At 35.1% G+C, this 25,099-nt stretch overlaps 1 protein-coding gene across 1 annotated transcript in view; it reads left to right on the forward strand.

Annotated features, from left to right (window-relative positions):
* The window catches only part of LOC137923468 (uncharacterized), a 32,183-nt gene extending 9,606 nt beyond the window's left edge, over positions 1–22,577 (forward strand). The window contains exons 2-14 of the mRNA XM_068766726.1: positions 2,563–3,316; positions 4,557–4,738; positions 4,862–4,979; positions 6,050–6,290; positions 7,441–7,671; positions 8,585–8,778; positions 9,361–10,159; positions 10,288–10,486; positions 11,509–11,727; positions 13,422–13,552; positions 19,725–19,833; positions 20,240–20,711; positions 21,409–22,577. Coding sequence (XP_068622827.1) covers positions 2,563–3,316; positions 4,557–4,738; positions 4,862–4,979; positions 6,050–6,290; positions 7,441–7,671; positions 8,585–8,778; positions 9,361–10,159; positions 10,288–10,486; positions 11,509–11,727; positions 13,422–13,552; positions 19,725–19,833; positions 20,240–20,711; positions 21,409–22,080 — 4,321 coding nt within the window. The 3' untranslated portion in view covers positions 22,081–22,577. The remainder of the gene's footprint in view (positions 1–2,562; positions 3,317–4,556; positions 4,739–4,861; positions 4,980–6,049; positions 6,291–7,440; positions 7,672–8,584; positions 8,779–9,360; positions 10,160–10,287; positions 10,487–11,508; positions 11,728–13,421; positions 13,553–19,724; positions 19,834–20,239; positions 20,712–21,408) is intronic.
* Positions 22,578–25,099: the final 2,522 nt, after the last annotated feature.

The following is a 25,099-nucleotide window of genomic DNA, read 5'->3' on the forward strand; positions in this document are numbered from 1 at the left end:
TAAATACTTAGATCGGCATTAATATTGACATGAAAATAAAGTTTCATAAATTACAGAATTCTAGAATAACGATAAAATTACATTTGTATTAGAGTAAATAAAATTTTACACCTCCACACAACTAAGCCGCTTGTTTAAAATGAAAACAATGACTGTCCTCACTTTGATGAATGATTTATCAGTTATTATTATAGGATGACTAAAAAGAAGATTAGAGTACTCAACGTGTTTACATGGTGGCTCGCGATTTCCCTGCAAGATCAAGTCATGAATTAGGAGATCCGTAGATAAACGAAAGTATTCGAATTTTGAATTTCAAGTGGCAGTAGCAGGCCACATAGCGCGAAAAATAGATAGCCGCTGGCGCTTTTAGGTTATATAGTTGAGATCACAGACCGACAAGCAACAAGGTGGACAGAATATTTTGTTTGTCGGAAGACGTTAGATGCAAGCCGCCTTCGACCAGTCTTTTTAGAAATCTATGGGTATATATATACAGCCTATGTTTAGCAGACTGAAATGCTTAACTATATTCCTTACTAAAACAGGATTAAAATTAACTTTATATTTAGGGACAGAATACTTAACATTAAGTTTACGGGACCCGTCCATTTGACCGATTTAAAACTGCAAAATGAAACACGAAAAAAACCACAGCAATCTTATCTTAACTAATTAACGTTATAAATTTGTAATTTCATTAACAGAGCCTTTTTACCACACACACATTTATTATTTTCTTAAACAATTTTCGTAAATTATTTCCTTTACTTTTCTGTTCTTCTGTAACTTAATGTAATCTTGGCTGTATATTATTGTATGTTAATGTAAATATTATTGAATGTAAAATATTTTTTTCGTGTCTTGTTCTATAATTATTTAGACAACCTTTAATTTTATTATTGTTTTAAACAAGGGTAATTATGGTCAGGACTGTTTACGTCTACAATAGCCAAGCAAATTTAATATTGTATTTGTTAGTGTTGTTAGCGTGCCTATCTGAAATAAATATGTAGGTACTTCAAGAAAATATACGGCAAGCTAATGTTTGAAATAAGTAACAACAATAACAATTAAGTTAAAGTGATCTGACTAAAATCAAGTCGCGTGTAAACGTGCAACAGTTATAATACTTTGAATCGTAATTAATACGAGTGTAATATTAATTAATTATTATAAGTATTGCAATTGTTCTTATGCCGTTAACACACGTATTATTTGTGCGCGTGGGAATAGACATGGCCTACAAATACATTGACAGATTTTAAAACAATCATAATACAGCTGTATTATCGATCTTATTATTAGTGGAAATGATCCGTAAAATTTACAGTGAACTTGTAATTACAGGAGCAGCGGTAACTCGGGCGGCTCTCACGGTTTGGTTCGCGAAATTCCGTTCGGTCGTTAGCTTCTGTCGTCAAGCCGCGACAGTTTCTCGGTCACGGTTATTACTGGCGCGTAATCATAGCTTAAACTTATGTTAACTACGTTCTTCCATTACCATACATATTACTCGTGGATTAGTCATGAACCGGACGACTAAACATCGTGATCTTTTGACCCGAGAGTTTTTTTTTATTTCCACTCGAAATAATCTCTGTAATGTTCGTCTAAAGTCTAAGGTATAACGAATTCTAAATAGAATATTATAAAAATGTCTTTATTACAAATTTCAATGTAGCAAACGTTTTGTGCTTACAATTAGGAATTCATATGGACTATTAAATTTTAAAATTTTTGACTAATGGCCTTTAATTTTTAACTTTCTAATTAAAATTCATGATCATCATTTTAGCCGTAGGACGTTCACCTCCTCCAGCGGCTTTGCCCACGGTTTTCTAAAAAGACCGTTTGGAAGCAACCTGGATCCTGCGTTTTCCGATAACTCAAACAAGATCATCTGTTTATACTATGGATAAACGTATTACGTTCGTGATCCGCTCCTTAAGGCAGCAACCAGCATTCATTCAGCGCGCTATGTGATGCACTTTCTGCGCAATGCTGTTTCAGCTTCATTAATATAATCAAAGACCCGATATTTGCATGCCTTACGTGATAGAACCTCAAGTTGAGAAGTGTTTACTCATCATGTAGAGTACTTCTGTATTGAGTGAGATGGATAATTATATATTCAAATAGCTAGATTCCAACTGGTGCGAGCGAAACAACAAATTACATCTAATTATGCGCAAGTAAAGACTCATATAATAGGTTACTTTGTTAGCTTATCTATTATTAGCTTATTGAAGCTCGCTATAATTCTTTACGAGTATGTAAGAACTTGAGGGTAATAATATCTGTATATTTAATTATAACTTTTATAATTATACAGTTCATGGTAAGGCTTATCGAGATAAACAAAAACAAAATCTCTGAATGTTTACACGATTAAAACATTAGGTATCTATAATACAACAGTAAAGTTAACTGTTAAGAAAGGTCTGCTTGTTAATTGTGCTCGCTTCTCAGCCTCGCGTGCTAGTGTTAGGTTAGATTTCTTCTTGTTCTCGGTAGACGCTTATAAAATTTGTTTAGCACAAATTTTAATTTTGTTTCCAGGGAAAGAGTAACGGTAACCACGCGCGAAGTTAATTCTGACACATCCAGCGAACAGCCGCCGAATACAACAAAAATAGGAACGATTCGCACCGAAGAGTACAAACGTGACCTGGCCGAGTTCCAAGCGAGGAGATCGGCTGGCAGCAAGGACCTGCAGACGTCGCCTGTCAAGCGGAAATGTGGACGACATTCCCTACCCGTGTCGTGCACCGATTGCACGGGAGATCCAGACACAACTTTTAACTACGAAAAGAAATCAGCGGCTAAATATAAAAAGTCGCAGAAATTTAACGGCAGCCCGAACTCTAACAACACACCCCCTAAAATTCAATTCCTTTTTCAAAACCAGGTGTTCATGCCAGGCAATATGTTTTCTGCGTCTTTCTCTGAATCTGCGAAACCAAGGCGTAATTCCAGAGTGTATCGATCGCCGGATAAAGACTTCCTAGTGCAGAGGCACATAGATTTTAAGGAGGAAGAGCAGTTGATATCACCGCCTTTATTTTTTAAGAACAATTCCTTATCGTTTGACGTTAATAATTTTCTATATACATCAAGAAATGACGACGTTGACGGACAAGTTGAGGTAGATGGTAAATCCTCTAGTCATAATTTACCAGGTGATTCAAATAAGGACGACAGCTGCAAAGATAAAATGCAGGAGGTGATGAGCGAGCTGAGAAGTTTTGACCGGTGGGCGGACGAGCAATTGCAAGTTCATTCGGGTAATACTACGAAATCGGACGACAATAAGGTAAGAATTGTTTTTATTGACCTTTATCTCTTTATTTATTCGCTTTATTCCTGTCCAGAAAATGGACGAGGTATTCGTTCATCTGATGACGAGTCATGCAGCCTATCTACAATTGGGTATCTGAAATTCTACACCAGTGCTCCGCAACCTTTTCTCATCTACGACACACTAAAATCTTTCCTAGATTTTGCAGCACACCGAAAGCTAAATTCGAGAGACGAGTGAACGTGTCGCGCCACTGTTTCAAATACAAAATATGGCATACACGCCACGGCACACCGGTTGCAGAGCACTGCTTCACTATTATCATCATCATATTGGTCGATAGAAGTCTTCTGTGAAAGATCTTGCGCTACCCACACTCAGAGACTTTCGGCGACATTAACTATTTCGTTGTTCCATCTAATGTGGGACTACCCACACCGCGTCTACCGGCTCAAGAAACAATAATTAATTCTGTATATTAGACAGAGTTAATAAAATCAATAGAAAAGTACTGGTAACAGTAAAGAAATTAAAAAATGCGTTCACACTTATTAATTTTAAAAAAGTAGCGCAAGTAACAACTTTTAATACAGTTCAAAAATTCGTTATCTGTTCTGGGTTGCTCACATAAATTTTTGATATATTCAGTAACTGTTTTCATATCTACAATTGTGAAACTATTTTTTTCTCGCTACACTTTAGAAACCGTTGTTTTATTTCTATTATTTTAAACATTTCATTTTTGCCTTATGTCTTCCTGTGCTATTATTAGACCTATAGGATTTATTAAACAGTATTTTTTAAATATGTCGTGTGTGATGTTAATTGTACCAAAATGTATACGTTTAGTGCCTTACTTCTCAAAGTGGTCTAGGTGTACCTCTAGGGGTCCACGGGTAGCATGATAGCGATCTACGTTGGTGTGACAAAAAATCAGGGTTTATAATTCGTAAGCAAAGGCTTCAAATTTATCTGCTTTTTATGTTGAAGAACTAAAATGTACGTTTGTCTTCATCTAACATAGAGGACGCTGTTGTCCATCCTTTGGAAAATTGTTTGTGAGCAATGGCAATCCTATGTAATAAATAATAATATAGTAATTTTTCACGATGTAACATGATCGTAACGGGAGCCTAATTTTTAGTTTCATACACTGTTACGGATATTTGACTCTATTACGATATAAATGCAACGAGTTCTATTCAATTCGTTCGTCACCCAAACGGAAAGGCGTGAAGCTATAATTGTTTGACAGAGCGACGCGAGCGCTTACGGCTTAGCGGTAACGAGCTCGAGTGATTTGAGCGTGACCCTGGACAAGAGCCGGGCGTGGAACCCTGGCAAGTGGGGCTTGGTGCCTGTGCAGATAAAGAAACTCGAGGGAGTCACCATCGAACACGTCAAGAAGAAACGAAACACCGAGATTAACATACTGAGGTAAGCATTTTGTAACCCAATCCGTTGAAATAGCAGTATGGTAGCATCAACAACAACAAAGCGTTAGTTCTAAACCTTGTATTAAGTTTAAACAAGTTTTTATTTGATTCACGAATGTTTCAGAAAGTATCGACACCCAAACATAATACTCTTGATGGGCCTGTATCCCGACGTTCATAACAATGTAAACATAATCTGCGAGAGATGCATGGATTCACTTTATGTGTTACTACACGTCCAGGTATGTCTGTTCGTTATTTTTTCTTATTTACTTAATTATTGGAAAGTGTCTTTTTGCAGCCTTGTAACCGTTACATGGAATTATGTGTTCAGATTTGGAAAAAAAAATCATTGATTTACAATAGGGCTGATTGGAAGCGGAATGTTGTTGGTGGAAGTTCTGCGCTGCGTTTGCAAATCCGTGGTCTCCACTTCAAAGCCTTAAATCCCCATCCATCAGTTCGCTACGTGGTCTGCCCATTGCCACTTAAACTTGCTGGACTTTGTCGGTTATTTTTGTCTACGCATCTCATCATTTCTGATTCGATCTCGTACAGAAATCTCGAGAATAATCCTCGCCGTGGTTCACTGACAAGCACCAAAGTCGATGAACTGTACTAGTATAAATTTAGATTTGTTTATATAAGACAGATTGTATATTTTACATAACAGAAAAAAAACATATATATATTTTATGGTTTTTTTAATCTTAATGAAATAATTATTTAATTTACTTACAGTTCGATACTAAAAAGGTAATATATTAAAAATATAACGTTTGGTTAACGTTCAGAAATAAATTGTTAGTAGGCAAAAAAGAAAAACGAAAGTCATCGATGTAACACGGATGAATTGCGCGTCTGAATTGGCAGTGGACAAGGACACACGACTCGGTCAACCGACGGCGGAAAGGTTCTCGACTGGTGGCTACGAATCTATAACCGTGCTGTAGGAACGTGAGGGCCCACTAGGTGGATTCACGGCATAATAAAGGCTGCGAGGATTCGCGACATACCGGCAGAGCATGATTGTTCATCGTGGTAAACTTTGGCGCGGGGGGGGGGGGGTTACTATGTCTTGCAGTGAGCGTATATCGGCTGACATGGTGATGATAAAGCTAAACTTAAGTATTCATTTATTTAATATTCTTTATTGTACACGTTAAGATACATTTAATAAGTTTTACAATAATATACAAAAAAGTACAATGGGCGGTCTTATCACACAAGGCAATCTCTTACAGACAACCATAGTATGGAAAAGGTAAAAGTACTAATAAAGTATTTATCATAAAAATACATTATCTTCCAGGGCCGGATAATAAGCGCTCAAACGTCAGTCCAGTATGCGTTAGATATCGCGAATGCTTTGGTATTTCTACGCATGCAAGGCTACCTGCACACGCAGCTGTCGAGCGCGAGTGTGGTGGTGACGTCACAAGGCACTGCCAAGCTCGCCGACGTAGCGCCGTGCGTTCGCCTCGCGCGCAGGAAGCCTAAGGATAAGCTCTTCGACGACTATTCTCCCGAACCGCAGTATATAAATATACAAGGCAAGTGACCTTTCGGATTGACAAAACTTAAAATTTCCAATAACTGTCTTAGTGGCATAAAATAATCTGAATAATAAGCAAAAATTCTACAAAAGATTAGTTAAAATAAAATACATCCAACTCTTTTTTTACACGTTAGATATGTTTTTTGGAAAAATATATGTTATATTTGGTAATATTATAGATAACTTGCATATGTAATGAAAAAATGCATATAACAAAAGTATTTTTTAAACAATAACAATTGTTATTGCAAAAGATAAAATAAAATTTGAATACAGTCAAATTTCAATTTTAAGTACAAAACATATATTACAAATTTAAATTTGAAATGAAAATCGATTTTAATCAAATGTTATCTAATTTCAAGAACTAGACCAAAAATGCTGCCGAGGGATTTGAAGAATTTCGTTCGTTATTAACAACGTCTTTTGCTTTTTTTAAGTTATATAGTATTGAAATGTAGGTCGAAATCAAAAATGTACAATTCTTAAGACTTGGATTACGTTACAATTTTACCGCACGCTTCGTGTAGAATTAAGAAGATTTTTTTAAGGATTTATTAATTTCATTACAATTTATTGTGAACCAAAGTAACAATAGAAAAAATATATATCTAAAAAAAAAATTAAAAAAGATTAGATAATAACTAAAAATTAAACAATTTATGCAGAAGTAAAACAGACGGCCGTATCGCTCGAGGCGATTTCTACTAGACCTTTGGATGTAAATGACATACATGAAGGACAGAGCAATTTTTAGTCAGGGTGTATATAGTAAAACAAACTTAAAAACACACTACGCATTATAATACACGTAGTATATACATACGCACACATACGTACGCACACACAAGTATACACACGTACACACACAAGTAATGTGTGTGCTTGTGTGTGTATACTTTTACAGTACCCGGCAATAAATATTGCACATCGACCTTTGGAAAGAGACTATTGGCTAATTTTGGCTTCGTAGAGCATTATCTCTTTCCTACACTACCTATGTGACGTTTTGTCAGTCGTGCGTCTTATTGCTACTAGCATATTAGGATATTTCAAATGTATATTAAAGTATAAAAAGAGTTGGGTATATATGGAAGTACTGGATTTTTCAAATAGCGTTTAATTTGTTAAACACGTATTTGCAGACTCGAGGACAGCAAACCCAGCGGAGAGCGAGCCTTTACTAGCGCAGTCCGCGTCGGAGGCTTATCTGGCGGCCAACAGCGTGACACGAGAGTACGGTCCGTACCGCAATTGCGCCCACTACCGCTGGCTAGCACCCGAGCTGTTCGAGCCGGACGCGAAAGGGCACGTATACCCTTGCTCCAAGAGCGACGTCTACTCCTTATGCTTGCTGCTTTGGGAGTGTTGCAACGGTGAGAATAAGTTCACTAACATAGACATTCGTAAGATTTCCTTAACGCCAATAAACTGTGGTTTTTAAAATTATTGTTTTCAAAAGGTATACGATTATTACCGTTTATTGAATGCTATTAATACATCGGCTTCGAGTGCCGGTCTGGCGTTGAAATCAGGGAGGAGTCAATAGACTCCCTGATAAGCGGAAAGGATACCAGGGCAGAATTCCTCTCTTATTGCAAAAGAATCGCACAATATGCAATAGAAAGAAATAAAAGTTAGGCATAGACAACAAATAAAAACTAACAAGACAAGTTAAAAAAATAAAATAATATAACGTGATATAGAATAGATAAAAATGTGATACAATAAAAATAGAAATTAAGAAAATGTAAAATGAAAAGAGGATGAAAGAAAGGTAAACAGAGCAAAAGGGAAAGAAAGCAGAATTGTGGCATAAAAGAATAGAATGAAAGATTATGTGAAGTATGAAAGTAAAGAATGAAAATAAAAAATAATTTTGTGAATAAATAAAATTGCCCATAAAGTTACTGTCCCACCAAAGATAGGGGTACGAGAGGCCCCTAATAGCGGGGGCCAAAAAAAATGTACAAAATGTGTGCATTGAAAAAAAATGTTAAAAATTAAACACATTTGTTATACTTCTCTTAGTAATTATTTTAAAATTGGTGAATAATAGGTGACAGTATATGATAGTGATTCCTTTACATGCTTGTTAGTTAATAGTGATCGGTTTGTCCAATATCGCGATTTATAAGTAGAATAAAATGATCCAAAGAAGTACATTACAAATAATGAAATATTATTAAAGGCTACAAATAATTATTCAGAGCCCAATCGCAGTTTCTATTTGTTTCAAGTAGAATAAGCTTAGTTATTATTAAAATTAATATTATTTATTCCTTGTAGCGTCAATGCCATGGAAGGCGCTGTCATATGAGAAACTAAAGGAAGTGTACTTGACTTGGAAGACTGGGATCAGGCTGCCGCAGGACGGCACTTACCCTGGCGCTCTGCTAGGCGCGCTGAAGGAGGGACTTCAGTTGCAGCGGGAGCACAGGATCGATCTCAACGCGTTGCAAGCCACGCTGGTTAATGTTAAGGTAAGAAATTCGTAAACGCTAAAGAATTCGGAAAAAAAAACTCTTTTGGAGATGTTTGGTAATTTTTTACTGTTAATCTTTTATAGTGTTTACTAAATAAGGCCTCCAATATATTTTGTTACTATGTCAGCCTATAGATGTCCACTGCAAGGCATAGGCCTCCCCCAAGGTCGCTACCATGACCGAACTACACACGACTTGATTAAGTCTTCTTTCCATCTACCTACACAGCATACAATATATGGTATATATAACAAACAGTTTATAATATAATCATATCATCAGTATCAACGCTATATTAATAATCTTCAATAAACTGGGTACTTTCATAATAAATCTACCACAAGTAGTAGTAAGTCAAATAACTAAAGAAATGATAAAATATTTTATTTTTTCTGTTTCATCCAATAATAATGCAGCACGCCCATAACAGTGAACTGCCATTTAGAATTCTGTTATTATATATATAACTTAAATTATAGAAGAAAAATAATACTTTATGTACTTAAAATAAAAAAAATATATTAGTCACTTTAGTTAGATGTGTGTAATAGACAGTAAAATTATTATTATTAATTTCAGCGTGACCTTGATGAAATGGAGTATATTATAATTCCGACAAGATTGTCTAAAGTAAAATCTGACTTTAGCTCCCAAGGTTGGGACACCACATCCCCAACAGATTCTGACACACCGATTTCTAAAAACATACAACACAAAGTAGTGGTGCACAAACTGGACACTTCGACAGACAGCAGCGACAAGGCACCTTCGAGAAGCATCGGAAGCCCTCTGTATGAGACCATTAGGAATAGCCAACCCGAAAATTTTATGGTGCCTGACAGATTCTTTAAGTCTGACGATGACGCTAACGCTGAAGGTTTTCCACCCCATTTAAAATACAAACACTTGCCCGAAAATGATTTCTCCAGCGCCTGCTCGACACCTATAACAAAATTACACGCCAGAATAAAGGAACTGGGCACGCCAGTCCTACACAGAAGCGATTCCACAGAATACTGCAGCATCTTAAGCCCCGACGCGCGCGGATTAAGCTTGGCTTTCAACGATGACAGTACCAAAGACAAAAGTGAACGTTCCACAACTAAACTGAGCCGCAGTTTTACCCCGCAGTCCTACAAACCTTTACACATAAAAGTGCCAGAATTCAAATTGGATTCTCTGAAGTCTATTGTTAAAGAAAATAGCATAGGTGAAAGGTCTTCGTACAATTTTGATATAAAGAACTACAGTTTGCCAACCACGCCCATCGCAAGGAGTAATAAGCTGAGGAAAAATGCTTGGCTCTCTGGCGACATAGCTGCTAGGGAGTTGACCATAGATAAAGTAGAATTACAAGATAAAACTTCAATTAAAGAAGGTCAGTTGAAAACTGGAGCATTTCTTTTTTATTTATTATCATTTGTCAGCATCTATTATACTTTTATCTCCTATCTACGAGTAAATATGTGAAAATTATCAATGTATTTTTTTTTAACTTTTTTGTAGATAACGAAAAGCAACCGGTCTCATACAAGACTTCAGCTAATACTTCGACAGGCAATGACGCGGACGTTGAGAGCGAATCTTCGAAACAATCAGACCCACAGTTGGCACCACAGCAGAGCCAACAGCCGGACTGCGCGAGTGCAGAGTCGTCTGAGGAGAGTGAAGACACTGCTCGAAATACGTACACGGGACTTAAGCGGTATGAGATCCATGAAAGACAAAAACTTTTAATGTAGTTTTAGGGAGAAAGTTACATTAATATTTTAATTAATAATAAAAATAAAACAAAAACTTCAACTCATCATCACTGCAAGGCGCCGGTCTCCTGCAAATATCGCCATGATGACTTCTCGTCCTTTTGATTATTTCGTTGGTACACCTAGTCTCGTACCACTTAAGAACGCCGCGTCCAACGGAACGCTGTTACGAAAAACGTAATAACACAAAAATGATAAGGGGAATTCTGGTACACAGAAAGCCACAGTTGTAGTGGGGGCCTACATCTACCGACATTAACACACCAACTAATATTTAAAATTTGAACCAATAATTTCATATTGTCGATTCCATTTGTTAAAAGTTTCTAATTTAACTGTATTCCTGTAACACATTGAAAACCCTGAGCTAAAATGATGTGCTTGCATATTTACCTTGACAGAGCGTAAATGTCGTGTTGCACAGGATAATGTGTTGGGACAACTGTCCACATCAGGAGACCGTTGGGAATAAAGGACGAAGTCTACAAACGAGCCAGTCGGGGCTGACGGCGCGACTTTTAAAAGAGTGTAGATAGAGGCAATTAAATTTAGCGGTCTCAATTTGCGTTTGCCCTTGCACCTTTTACTGCAGCTGGCAGGCAGTGAGATTTAATAAAGTACGGACTTCAATAGTTTTTTAAGATGACTTCACTGTTTCTTTACCTAATCTCCCCACTCCGCTTCGAACCGTGTAGAAGTTACCCGCTTGCAGTAATTAAGGACGGGTCCCGAGGATGGACAAAAGTTATTTTGTCTGACGTCAAATATGCGATACAAAGCGATAGTCTGCGAGTGTTCTCGGAGTTACGAAATTGGGCGGAAATAGTAAATATACGTTCATTACTTTGTTTAAATTCGGCGTCGGGAAATAACACATCTTTTGATTACAAGTGGCATTTTATGGGATTGGACCTATGTTTAATTTTGTATTCAGTTATTAACTAATGCGAATTAATTATTCCAGAATTGAACATCCACACGACTTCGCAACGTGTCCGGACGCAAATGAAGTGGGAAGCGATTGGGGGTCTATGAAAACTAACAGTACAAACCAAAAACAAAATATAGAAGAGGATGTCCTGGCTAACGTGAACGTGAAGCCACTAGTCGCGATCCACGAGCGTTGGATTTACGAGGCTAGCAAGAAAACTGGACGCTCGATGTCTTTGCCCGAATATAACAGGTAGGCGACAAATTAAAAAAAAAAATGTTAAAGAAAATTGTTAAACCTCTTAGATCTCACATTGTCGTTCTTTTGGGCATAACAAGCTCCTTTGCTGGCTTTACAAAATGACATTGGATATCCACTCGCTACATAGATAATTACAATATCTTACCCAGACCAGCTCCTTTTTTTCTTTCTTGAAATTTTTATCTGCACCAATACCTCGCTTTGCGTGGTTTCATTTTGCGTTTTTTCGAAGTTTTGTCGCCGCTTAATTAGTACTGATTTTCACTGTGCGTCGATAGAATTTGAGGTTGCGTTATTTTGGGTTCAATTAATTTTTTTTTTAATTTTCTTATTGCGCCCTACCATCAAAACTCGGGATTCCCTTTCGGACTAAAAATCAACGCAATTTTATTACAGTTTTTATTTTCAATTACGTAGTGTTTTGCTTTTTTATATAAAAAAAGGAATAATAAATTTATTTAAAATTGTAAATGTTGATTCTGGTTGCAAAAAGGTAAATAAATTTCCCATTTATTTGTTGGCAGAGTTATGTTATTTTGGTTTTTTAAATGTGTACTTTGTTCAATTTTCTTTTTAAAAATTATTATTTTCGTAAATCTGAAACCTATTTTCGATCCTCATATGATTTGTTATAGAATCTTTATTCACTTTGCGTGATTTCAATTTGATTAATTCGTTTCAATGTCCGGAAACCGAATAGATATCAATTAGCCAATACAATACTTCAGGCGTCGCATCCGCTATAGATTTTTTTTATTTATTAGCTCGCGGATTTCGGATCTGTGAGCCCTGAGTCCGATGAAGGTATGTAAAAGCCAAAACGACTATCAGCGTCCAGCACCAATCGAATATAGTCATAGTTAATTTGCGTCGTGTTTTTTTGGCACGTAACCAGGGTGCAAATTGAGGTATTGGTGTATATGTACTAGCTGGTACCCCCCTGCTTCGTGAATTTAATGAGAGCATCCTCAACCCAGGGGGAAGAATTAATCTCGCGGGTAGAATTTTGATAAATTATGTTCTTAGCTGACCTCCTGCTGAATTTTGAATGTTTAAACGTGTTTATTTTTATCTTTTACAATGAAGCATTTTTTTTCCGAGCTTTTGAGTAGTGGTAGAAGATACATGCTCTTGAATACTATTTCCCCGCCTTTTTGTACCATACCTACCTTCAAAACTCCTATTACATGTTAATATAATATTTTTTGTATTAAACCGAAAGGGTTGAACTCGTGTCGATTTCATTTTCGATTTTTCCCCCTTAACATCTAAATTGCTGTCCCCTGTGGGGCGTGGGCCCCAAGTTGTGAAACACTGCTTTAGAGGCTTTTACTGCTCACTGATATTGGTCATAATAGTTCGACCATATTGGGATTTGGTTTTGTTTGTCTTCTCTAAAGTTGCATTCGTCGTGTTGTATATCTTCATTATTGTTTTGCCCTAGGATGTCCACTGCTGGACGTATGTCACTCCCATAGATTTCAAATATGGCCGGGAGGAAACTGCCTGCACCTATCGTCTCAAGATGAACTGAACAAGGTTGTGGGTCTACCATGTAGGTGAATGTCCTACACTGCGCTTTCTGTTATGAAATCTCTATTCTAGAACCTTAAGGTCCCAGCGGCTATCTGTTCTGCGCGCTTTTTGAAAAGTGATAAATAAAACAGATTGCTTATGTTCTCCAGGAATCTATGTACGGCTGTGAAGCCGGCGTCGCACTGCGTTGACACTCTGCAAAAGTCCCTGCCGCAGTTGAGGGTGCAGAGTGCAGTTCAGAGCTATTCGCAGCCCGCATCACCCGGTAGTAGTGGAAACGGTCAGTTATCTACATGCTCGCTACAGTCCTCAAGTCCAAGGGTCGGCAAACTTTCATCCATTTAACTCTGTTTAACATTGAAATAGATAAAAAAAAACTTTTTAAAGATATATTCATGGAAATCATTTCAGATCTATACATGATATGTATGAGATCTGCCACGACATACCGACTCATGACTGTATCTCTGGAATCTTAAGACATATAGACTTTATTAGATATTTCTATTCATGTAATTAAATGAGATGGTCGTTGAAATGGCGTCTTTTATAAAATGCTAATCCGTTGTGTAATAAACAAAGTCTTTTTAAATTTTTTTTGAAAATGTCACGCGAGCACTTTTTTGCTCAAATTAAAAAGATTTCTATCTCTTAGAGTGATTTAAACAAATGGCTCTAATAGAGAATTGTGCACATGATTGATAATTGTCGACGCAAATTAGTTTAAATTAGTGCTCATAGTTATTCTGTTATAATATGTGTAGTTAAAAATATATAATTATTAATCATGGATTAAGAATAACTTGGTTGCCATACATGCTGAGAATGTGGTTTTAAAATCATTGAAATTCTTTGGTTGGTGAAAAGCTAGTGTTGTCTGGAGACTTGGTAAAGAATTTTCTTATAATTTTTAATTTAAGGTTGAGATTTGTATCTGTGTTTGGACATATCAAGTCCATCAAAAGTCAAAGCAATACGCCAATGTGCAAAATCGTTTAATTACTTCAGACTTAGGTTCCTACAGTTTAAATTTACTATTGTTCATTAACACTTTCATTTGAACAAATTAAAGACATTCAATAAATTGGCAATATAGAGTAATAAAACAAAGTTTAATTTTAGTTTTTGAAGCCATCTTAGTAAATTATTGTAATTCAATCGCATTGAAACTATGTATTGCTCCGTTCTTGCCATTGTTTGCTGACCCCTGCATGACACTTTCGCTGCATGAATATTCCTGCATTATAAATCCTGTATTATATTGCATTAATATCTGAATGGTTTAGTGGTGCTTTCTATAGAACCTCTTTATATCCAATAACTATTTGCGTAAACTAATTTATAAGCTTAACCAGTGATTCTCAACCTTTTTTTAATGTAGTACACTGTGTAAAATAGTTTGTTAATTAAATAAAAGTCAACGCAAAATAGGTATTGTACAAAACAAAAGTATTGTTTAGAAAGGTAAATATATAACTGTGAGTTAATAATAAGTAATTTTTTTTAAATAAATTTGAGTAGTGACAACATATCATGATAATTCCACTTTTTGTAAAAAAAAGCTACTCGTAAAATTACAATAAAAAACTACGTCGCCCGATAGGCTGGTGTGGTCCAAATCGCGCTTATCCATTAAATAGCCTCTGAAGTTAAAAGTTTGACATGAATCATTATGTATCTATGTTTAAAAATATTAATACACAAAATCGAAACCAAAATTGATACATTTCTAGTATGCAGTATTTTTTAAAATCATTTTTTCATAGCACTTTGGTACAAATCTTGACATTTCCGTAAGATCTGTTATTTTTACATAAGATTAGATACAAAATTTGAAATGAAAAAAATTAAAAACATTTTTTATAAGCTTTCCCAGTTATCTATTCATTAGAATGAATATTTATTTAATTGCACAAAGCCAAAATGGCTGCCGGTTTTTGACCTTTTCTAAAAAAAATTAAATTATCTCGTTTTGTTCTATCACGCCCCATTTGAGTTACCAAACTTATCGTAAATGGTAAAAAGGGATGCGTGGTTTTCATGTTTTATATAACAAAATGATTTAATTGTTATAGTGCTGTATGTCGGAATACTAAGCGGATGTTACCGACGGGTGACAGCTCAAGCCTAGGTTCCCTGCCTATTAATGTAGTTACTCCATGGAGGATCAGCCTTAGTGATGTAACAATTCGATGGCCTACCATTACAATAGTATATAGCAGCCCGAGCAGAGGCTCCAGGAGGTCTTTGGCTTGGTGCCATCTGTGTCCTATCGCCTCGAACTAGCGGAATCTGTAAATGACACTCGGACAGAGCAATAAGTCCGATCTAAAAAATTATAATGAATCACTGGTTGAAGCGATTGACTCTTATAAGAGAGAAAAGTGAACAATTAACAAATTTTGGAAGTCGTTTATGAGTTATTCTAAGTTTTTAGTGGGTAGTTGGATAAAAATGTTAGAACCTTTGCTAATAATAATTCGCTTAATGAAACACATGGTTGTATGTAGATTTTAATTCCATGTTTTATGTTATAATATGTAACATTACACTTGTATTTAGAATATGCTTTATGTGCACTTGTTTGTCGTAATAAAAATCTCTTTTGCATGTTTGTTTTTGATTTAATAATGGTTATGGGTGTAGCTAAGTTACTTTTACAAAGGTAAGTCATAAAACTTTAGGTATATGTATGAAAACCAGAAATTGGTTGAAAGTTATTTTAGCTAAGAAACTGTTGGTGCCATACTTGAAGCTTATCATCTTCATGTCAGCTGATAGACGCTCCTGCAAGCCATAGTTGGTCACGGTAATCGGTCTTGCGTTGCCCGAATCTACTACCGGCGGCTTTAATTATTTCCTTCATCCATCTAGTGGGGGTTTACTTCACGAAGAGTCTACCTGCTCGTGGTCTCCACTCGAGAAACTTTCGTCTCCAACGGCCATCGGTTGCACGAGGGATGTGACCCGGTTCCATTTCAGATGAGCGATTCTAAGAGCTACGTCGGTGACCTTGATTCTTCTACGGATCTCACATTTGGAAGCTACAGATTATCACTATTGGGCGACCGTTATTATCATATACAGCGATAATTAAGTTAACCCACGAGGCCCGACCGGTGACATAGTAAATAAAGAGAACATTCTTCTTGTTTACTAACAACGCACTTCATATAAATTTGAAAAAAAAAACATATATAATAAGAATGTAAAATAGTACAAAATATTATATAAATTAAGGTTAGGAATGTGTTATAGCCCGGATCTGTGATATTTGAGGAACGAGCCGAGTGAAGTGAGGTGATGAATAAACGAAAATAAGTATGAAAAAAATGATAGAAAATTGTAGAATGAAAAAAGAGGAAAGATATATCATACGAAGAATGACAGAAGAGTACAGAAATAAAATGAAAATATAGTGAAAAGAAATCATTAAAGAATATCAAGCCCTGTCCTACAACAAGATAGGGATTATAAGAGATCCCCAATAACAAGGGGCCAAAAGAAATCTGAAAATAATGTTAAGAAATAAAAGTAATAGAACGAGAGACCCTAAAAATAAGGTCATAAAAAATGTAACAGGACACGGGGTTGACAAACGTTGCCACAACGAAACACACATACAGAGCGGCTGTGGGAACTCGTAATATTATTCACGCAGGTGTATAAATATGCATGTAATTCTGTCAATACTAGCATTTTGCAAGATTATTCTATAATAGAATTTTTTTCCATACTAAAGTGGTTTTCGTAAAAAGCTATCTTCATGCATCCAATAAAGAAACATATCTTTGATTATAGCAAGGTAAATCATAATCATTTTTATCAATAAATCAAGAAAGGTTTAAATTTTTTTACAATAATTATGTATAAGAAAGTTAAATATGAAACGAAAAAAAAAAACAATCAAAGATGTATTGCTTAAAACATCCTTTTGTTAGTATACACTGATATAATGTTGCCATATAAGTAAGCAGTACGGAAATATGAAAATGGCCCATATCATTTAAATGTAAAATTGTATGAAAATTCTAAATCTTATTTTAACATCATTTATTAGTCTTTTTTTACAGTCTGGTTATATTTAAAATGTATGACGCAATTAGCTCCCACAATTTTGATACTAGTGACTAGTTTCCTGTCTCTTCTGTTAGCTTTTAGCAAAATAACATATTCTTAGAGAAAAACAAAACACTGCAGTATGAGTTGGATAGAATCAGAAATTTATGAAATATGAATAAAGGCATTATATTATAACAATTCATATAAAACACAATTATAAAAATTGTATAAGAATGTGGTTAGATAGACCAAAAGGAGGTATATAATCAAAGACAATAAAATATATTGCCATAAAGGCAGCTACTGTCATATTTTGTGAGCGAAGGAGAACCAAGAAAAGTGATGTATAAAAGATTAGTAAGCCAGAGGAATGTGAGATATTAAGAAGAAAAATAGAGAAAGCATGACTGACAGTGTGACGGAAAAACGGAGAGTAAAAAATAATAAAAGAGAAGTGAAAAAAAATATTGAATTGTAAAAAATTCTGTCCCTCCCAGATCATATAAAGAGAAGATTATGTGAAGCAAGTAAAAACAATGATTCTTGAGAAGATTAAGAGGAATAAAGAAATAAAAATAGAAGTAAAAAATATAATATTAAAATAGATGCTCTTGCTCTGGTAGATGATCGAGGATCCTTAAAATCGGCTACGTAAAAACAAACATTGGGGCAGAAAATTTCTCGAGTCGGCCATGAGCCTATAGATGCGGACAGAATAAGACACTAGTTATTGTGATGATATTTTGGGGAGGCTGGTGCCTTGTATTGGATGTCTATTGGCTGACCTGATGGTGATGAATCTAACCCATCATCAGGATCGGTACTCGTATATCTTATTAACTAAACCATTATAGGGCTCTCCCGGTGGAGTCTAAGAAATTAAAGTACACAAACACAAAATATATTCCGTGTATATTGTGACGCCGTTCATAATGCGCACAAACGAGATTATTATGCGGTTAAACTTACCGTCATAAACCGCATAGTCAGAAAATCAAAACTTTAACGTCTATTTTCTTGGAATCCGCACGATCATATCAAGCCGTATCAATCAAAATGCTGGTCTCCTGACAATGGAAATTATTGCATGTCAGTTACGATTAAATTATACTGCAATCGCCGGACAGTGTTTTTACTAGAAAATGCACATGTTATATCATAGATAGATAGAGTTAACGAGGTAAGGATGTGTTTACACAGTGCGAAATGATGTTCTGCGCTCTTATTTTGATATTGTTTAATTTTTAACTGATTTCTACTTAACCTGCAATTTATAGAGTTTTTCTTGATCTCTGTATAATCTAACTTGTATGTGTATTTCGTATACAGGAACACTCTGACAAGGCAAGACAGCGACTTTTTTAGTTAACCAAGAAGACCGATATACTTTTTGTCACGAATACAATTTTAATATGTAAATTGTTTATTTTTTCATTATTTATTATGATCATAAATTGAACTGTAAGCTACAGACTTAAAACAGATTTTGAATTTGTAAACTGACAGTTGCAACGGACTGTTTTAATTGTGCTTTGGAACAAACAGTATGTGTCGTTATTGCAATAATCTGTTTTAGTAAATATAATTTGTTATATTTAAAACACGTATTTGAGATCCGTGAATTTTTATTTTTTCAAAATTAATCGTAAGAAAGTTAGCGCTTTTTATAAAGTAACAAAACCAAGATATATTTGTATATTACCACTACCTAGGGAAGAGCAGGCAGTAGCAGTGGTAGCCTAGCGTTAGAGAACAGAATTGTGATCATAGGTCGCGGTTTTCATTCCCGGGGTACTATCTTATATAATTCACACTCTGTGAATTAATTATATAGGATTGCCACTACTCACAAACAAGTTTCCAGAGGATTGGCAGCAGCGTCCTCGACGTACCATAATATCCCTTCATGGAGGTCTATGGCTTTCAGTGGGCATCTATAGGCTGAAACGACTACCTTGTAGTTATTATAAATAATAGTTTTTATTCATTTATTGAGGTTTAGTAATATTTTATACTTAAAAAAGTATATATAAAGTCTGTTCTTCAGAGTTTTATCGCTTAAGTATTTTGAACATGTTTTTTTAAATATTATTATTGTAGTAAGATACTTTCGAATAATAAGAAGTTATAGAGTATGACAAATACATACTTTGTTTAACCTATCTGATTATATTTTGTGTTATGGGTTCTGTATATTTGTTTATATAATATCGTTCAATAATAAACTGTAGCTTCCACGGGAATAAATGCAATTATTAAACAATTATTTTAATTTTACCTTTTTACATAAAGGAAAAAACCTATTAAAAAGCCTGGTTATTGCTTTTGCATGTTAACTTAAACATTCGGACAGTATTTTACCACATTAAAGATATAATATAATATTTCAGGTCATCAGTGTGACTATTTCTGCCAAACGCGAGACATTGTTGCGAAGAGTGTCAATTTTGCGTTTGATTCTGAGGATGGCCAGACTTGGAAGAAGGACAGTAGTAAAGGGTGATTATTTTAAATTTCCTCATTACATGTGAAATTGCATATATATAACACACACATATTTATCTTATCTGTACGTTACGAGTATTATGGGCTAGATTTTTTCATAGTATTCATATAAGTAGTTTTAATATTTTGAACTCACCATACTGACGAGTAGCGACCAAGAACCAGTAGACGCAGCGGGAGTAGACTCCCTCTAAGTGGACATACGACATAGTCCAGGTCGCAACATGTCGCTGGATTGCTCTCAGTGCAAGACACATCATCGCGGTGATCTCTAGAAAAAGCCTACATATTGCAGTGAGCGTCCATCAGCTGATATGATTATGACTTCTTATAATCACGTTCTTATATTTTATATTACTATAACACTTTATTCGAAGTCAAATGAAATATATTTTATCAGGTCTTCGACTACATTCGACGTGCAAAAAGAGCCTAAGGTTGACCAGTCCACGAGCACACGGGACATTGATGTGTTCTTACGAGAACTAATACAAAAGGAGGTCCAACACTTACTGCACGAGATATCAGACAAAAGCTCTACCACCTCCGCGCGCAACGATGATATTGTAGACAAAGTACTGTCGAACATTCTAGAAAACTTGAAAACGAGCGACGATCACGAACCGGCTAAGAAGGAGTCAATTAAATCATTCTCACGCGTTAAAATCAATACAAGTAACAAACCTCTGCTACAGATAACGTTTAGCAAGTCCGGGGAGAATAGCTTGCAGGTGCTAGACCAGTGCGTTAATGTGACCATATGCGACGGCAATTCCGGGAAGGATAAAGTGCAAGTTGAAGGAGATACATTGACAGCTGAAGACATTCACGTCAACTCACTGAAAAGGTGTCAAGCTTTCAATGCTATTCAGGTAAGTTAACATCAATAAAATTTCTAATTCTAAATTTAAAAGATTATTACTTGATCTGTATTAAAACAATGCAGAGACACGTGATTATATTTTCTTCAGAAACATGAAGATTATAATACAGATATGAAACAAACATTTTCATAGCTTTTTTTAATGCCCAAAGGCTATCGTTTGTTCTGTTGATATTTGCTTCAAATCTCTAATCCTTATTGCTCGGCTCCAGAGACATCGTGATGAGTCGGTATTTAGATGCAAATTTCATATATAGACCTATATACATTTATAAGCGTCATTATCACCATATCAGCCGTTAGATTGTAGTAGTAGTTGTAAAACAGGCCTCCCTCAAAGATCGCCAATATGAACGGTCTTTCGCTCCCTGCATCTACTCACTCTTCTTGACTAACCATGTCGTCGGCCCACCTGGGGGAGTTATATCTACGCCGCGTCAATTGGCTCATAGTAGTAAAGAACCCTTTGGTGTCAATGGCGGTTCCACGAGCTATTTAAGTGAGCTTAGTTTTTCTGTCGTAGCGAATCTTAGAGTATGTTCTTCTCTATTGCTTTCTGCGTGCAAGCAACCACATCTAAGGTCCACGTCACCTGCAACATAAACTAGTGAAGTCTTCAAACATCACGGTATTTGGGATGAGAAATTGTTTAGAAGGTTTACATGAAAATCTTATCTATTTCGCAGGAAGCTCGCAGCACCGAAGACTTGTACATAGACGACGACCTCTCCACGCAGATGCAAGAGAACTTCGGCGGCAAGGTGAAACTGATCCCCTTGCATGGCTCCTTGCACGAGATACTGTGCGAGAAGGAAGACGACTGCTGCCTCATTAAAGTGAAGCAGGAAAACGGATGCGACACAATCTACTTCAGATGCGACAACTCTGACACGGAGTCACGTGACGCCATAGACGGCGCACGCGACGGTCCACAAGACACCGTTGTGTTCAAACGAAGCATTTCGCTCATAGAGGAGCGCATACAACGCGTCGTGCCAAAAGAAAAACGACCCATAACCGTACGCAAGCGAACCGATATAAAAAAGCGTCCCAAATCAGAAATCTTCTTCCCGAGAATAAACAAAGAATCACGGGTTCTGAGCAACAGCAGCCCCAATTTAAACATGAAAGACAGTAAAAACGAGGAGGTGGAAGTGAACATTGAAAACGTAATGTGCTACCAGGATTCCTCATCAGACGAGTGCCTCAAATGCCAAGAGAACGAGGAATTTGAAACATTAGAGAGGGAGATAGAGGAAGAGTTTACTAATAGGTCCTCTTTAAACTACAACCATAGTTTACAGAAAATATCGGAGGAAAACTTGTCAGTTTTAAATGAAGAGTCCGACAAAAACTAATGTATAGATACTCGTTTCAAAAACAAGTATATTGATATAGGGAATTTATTTACTTATAGCTTTTCGAAGAAATTTGTGGAAGCTAATTGATATAATAAATAATAAGAAATTTCAAGGCTTGAAGCCTACTTAGTCTTATTTGAATTGTTTTACATTATTTGATATGTACAAGTTTAATGCATAATAAAATAATCAATGACGAAAATATCCCGATGATACTTCGCCAATACGTGTTTGGTACACATTCGGTACATTTTCGGTCCGTCATGTAACAGTAAATATGACTTAAATAGTTTGATTCCGTCCAGATGGCGCTCGCATTTAGAGAATCCAAAGATACGAAGTTTTGATAATTACTTCTATTTTAGATAACTTTAACGTATATTTTTAAATTTATAGAGATAGAAGGCTTTGTGATTATTAATTTAAGTAGCACTTTACATTCCACTGTTGTAATTTATGATGAGAATGGTTATTCGGATGCATATTTATCTAAAAGCTTGAAATTTAACTATCAAAATAATTCCGAGATGTGAATGGCCAAATAAAATGAAAATAATTCTTTTCTTTTTATTAAAAACTCTTTGAAACCACCTTCATAGTTTCTTAGCGAAATATCTTTCAGATGAATACATATTCGAATATCCAATTTCTTTATTATTTAGTCTCCTTAATATTTGTTTTTAAGTAATGAATCTCGCACAAGTTATTATTTTTTCCTTTCTATTTATAAATGTCTTTATCCACTTTTTGTATAGCAAAAGCAATAAGGCTTGAAATTAAACCGAAAATATGTTCAATTGATCATTGGCTGTCTATATTACAAAAAGAGATCTATGGACAGATTTTTTTTATTTCTTTTTTACACAGGTGTGAAATTTACTTGCATGAACCAAAGTAGTTGTAAAACAAAAATTTTTTGTTTTAATAAGTTACAAGTATTTTTTGAATTATAAGTTTATTTGTGTCGCCAAAGGAAACACTAATGTTTGGTTATTTTTAAATCGTCACTTTGATATTGTTGTTTCTGGATGGTATTTGATTGTGGAGAAACCAATTTGTTGATAAATAAAAATTCTATCCCTACTGATGTTTCATTAAAAACTTTTTATTATTACCCTATTTTGTCGGTAAAATACAATACGTGATACTAACATATATAACCTAGGTTGTATATCATAAGTAAAAAAGAGTGACAGTAAATTTCAAAGATTTTAAATAAAGCTTTTTTAAAGAAATATTTAACTAGTTAAAAATCGTAACTGCTGTCAATTGGCACTGAGTCCTAAAATCCAACAGCCTTGCGGTGTGCTTCACACAACAATATTTTATTTCAGTTAAGATACATACCGTTACTACTTACAATTAGTAATTTATAATTCCAATTATTTCCGTTAATCACTTTGAAAGAAATCAATACTTTTCAGTGAACATTTATTGTTGTTCGTTCCATACAAATTTGGACGCTAACATAACATTCAATTAACCTTACCATGTATTGACTTTAATTCATTATAATTGTGAGCTCCTATGTACTTGACTAATATATACATATTGAGTTACTATTTCATGCAACATTTATATAGATCTCCATTCAAGATGGCGATAAATGAAGCCACGTTTTTAAAAGAACAGCGACAAACCGTCAACTAGTCAAAGTACTTTACATTACGTCATCTTAGAAACTAATCTATATCCAATTGTAATATAATATAATTAGAACCGTTAATGCTTCTACAAAACAAAACGTATGTTCATTTACGTCACAAAAGTTCAATGGCACTTACCTATTCATGCCGCAACAGCTGCTTTAATAGTCGGCAGATAGGTTAGGTTTATTTTTAGTAATCTAAAATAATATTGTCTATTCTTCATAACTCATTAAACATCCTAAAAGTTTTCACGAGCATTCTAATGTTCATTTGTAAACGTAACACTATTAAAATTGGTCATAACCTCTAAAATATTTTTTAATAAATAACAGATGTGACCAAGCTCCTTGAGTCGGATCTATTTTCCAAAACTTTTCGCGTACTACAATTATATATGTTTAAAAGGTATGTAAAACGTATGGTTATTTTCAAAGAAATTATATTTATCGATTACCTAAAAATACAAAATATTTGTATTGAATTTGTATTTAGTCTTTCACATTCGTTAACAGTAATTTAAAACACATTTTGAAACATTGTTTTTTTATCATCATCATCAATATGTCTTGTGATAAGACAACCACTGCAAGGCATAGGCATTTCATAAAGATCACCATAATGACCGTTCTTGCGCTGATCGCAATCAGCGGCTTCTTGCGATCTTAACTAAGTCGTCGGTCCATCTAGTTCCGCACTCCCTAAAAATATATTACACGAAAATGAAAAGGAAACTGGTACATCTATCAAGAGCCACAAAAATTCGTCCAAAGAGCCGCATGTGGCTAGCGAGCCGCAGGTAGACCACCCCTGATGAATAATATTAAAATATCATTTTAGCATAAAAATTTTCTTTTATATATGTCTTATTGCTTCTCTGTCAGCAAACGCTTACCGCTCAATTGTTTCCAATCTCAACTACAACTTGGCATTTAAACACATTTCCATATAAGGTTAATAACTGGCATTTATTTTACATGCAGTAGATAATGGTGATTATCTAGACCTATCGTTGTATGCAAGAAAAAAATAATTTTAATTAGAGTGGTTGAAATTTTAAAAGTGCTTTCAGCTTAAAGAACTGTTATTTCATGATTTATGTCAAATTTATGTGTAGATTAGGGGCATTTAAAACCGCCAAAACTTTAACAGCGTTGGCGTTAATATGTAATTACCAATGATTCTAATTCTTTAAAATGGTTACGCAAAAAAGAATTAAGTGTTCCACAATTATGTAAGAATAAAAGGCGATGTGATGTAGAATCGCCTCAGATCAATAATGAATGACATAAAAAGGAAAAATAACACATTTTTATCTTGTGTTAATATCGTACAAAGGAAGAGATTAAAATACTAATTTCATGAATATC

Source organism: Battus philenor, unplaced genomic scaffold (genome assembly GCF_028537555.1).
Source record: "Battus philenor isolate CCGP_79_NKW_IND1 unplaced genomic scaffold, ilBatPhil1.0.hap1 SCAF_21, whole genome shotgun sequence".
NCBI classification, from domain to species: Eukaryota; Metazoa; Arthropoda; class Insecta; order Lepidoptera; family Papilionidae; genus Battus; species Battus philenor.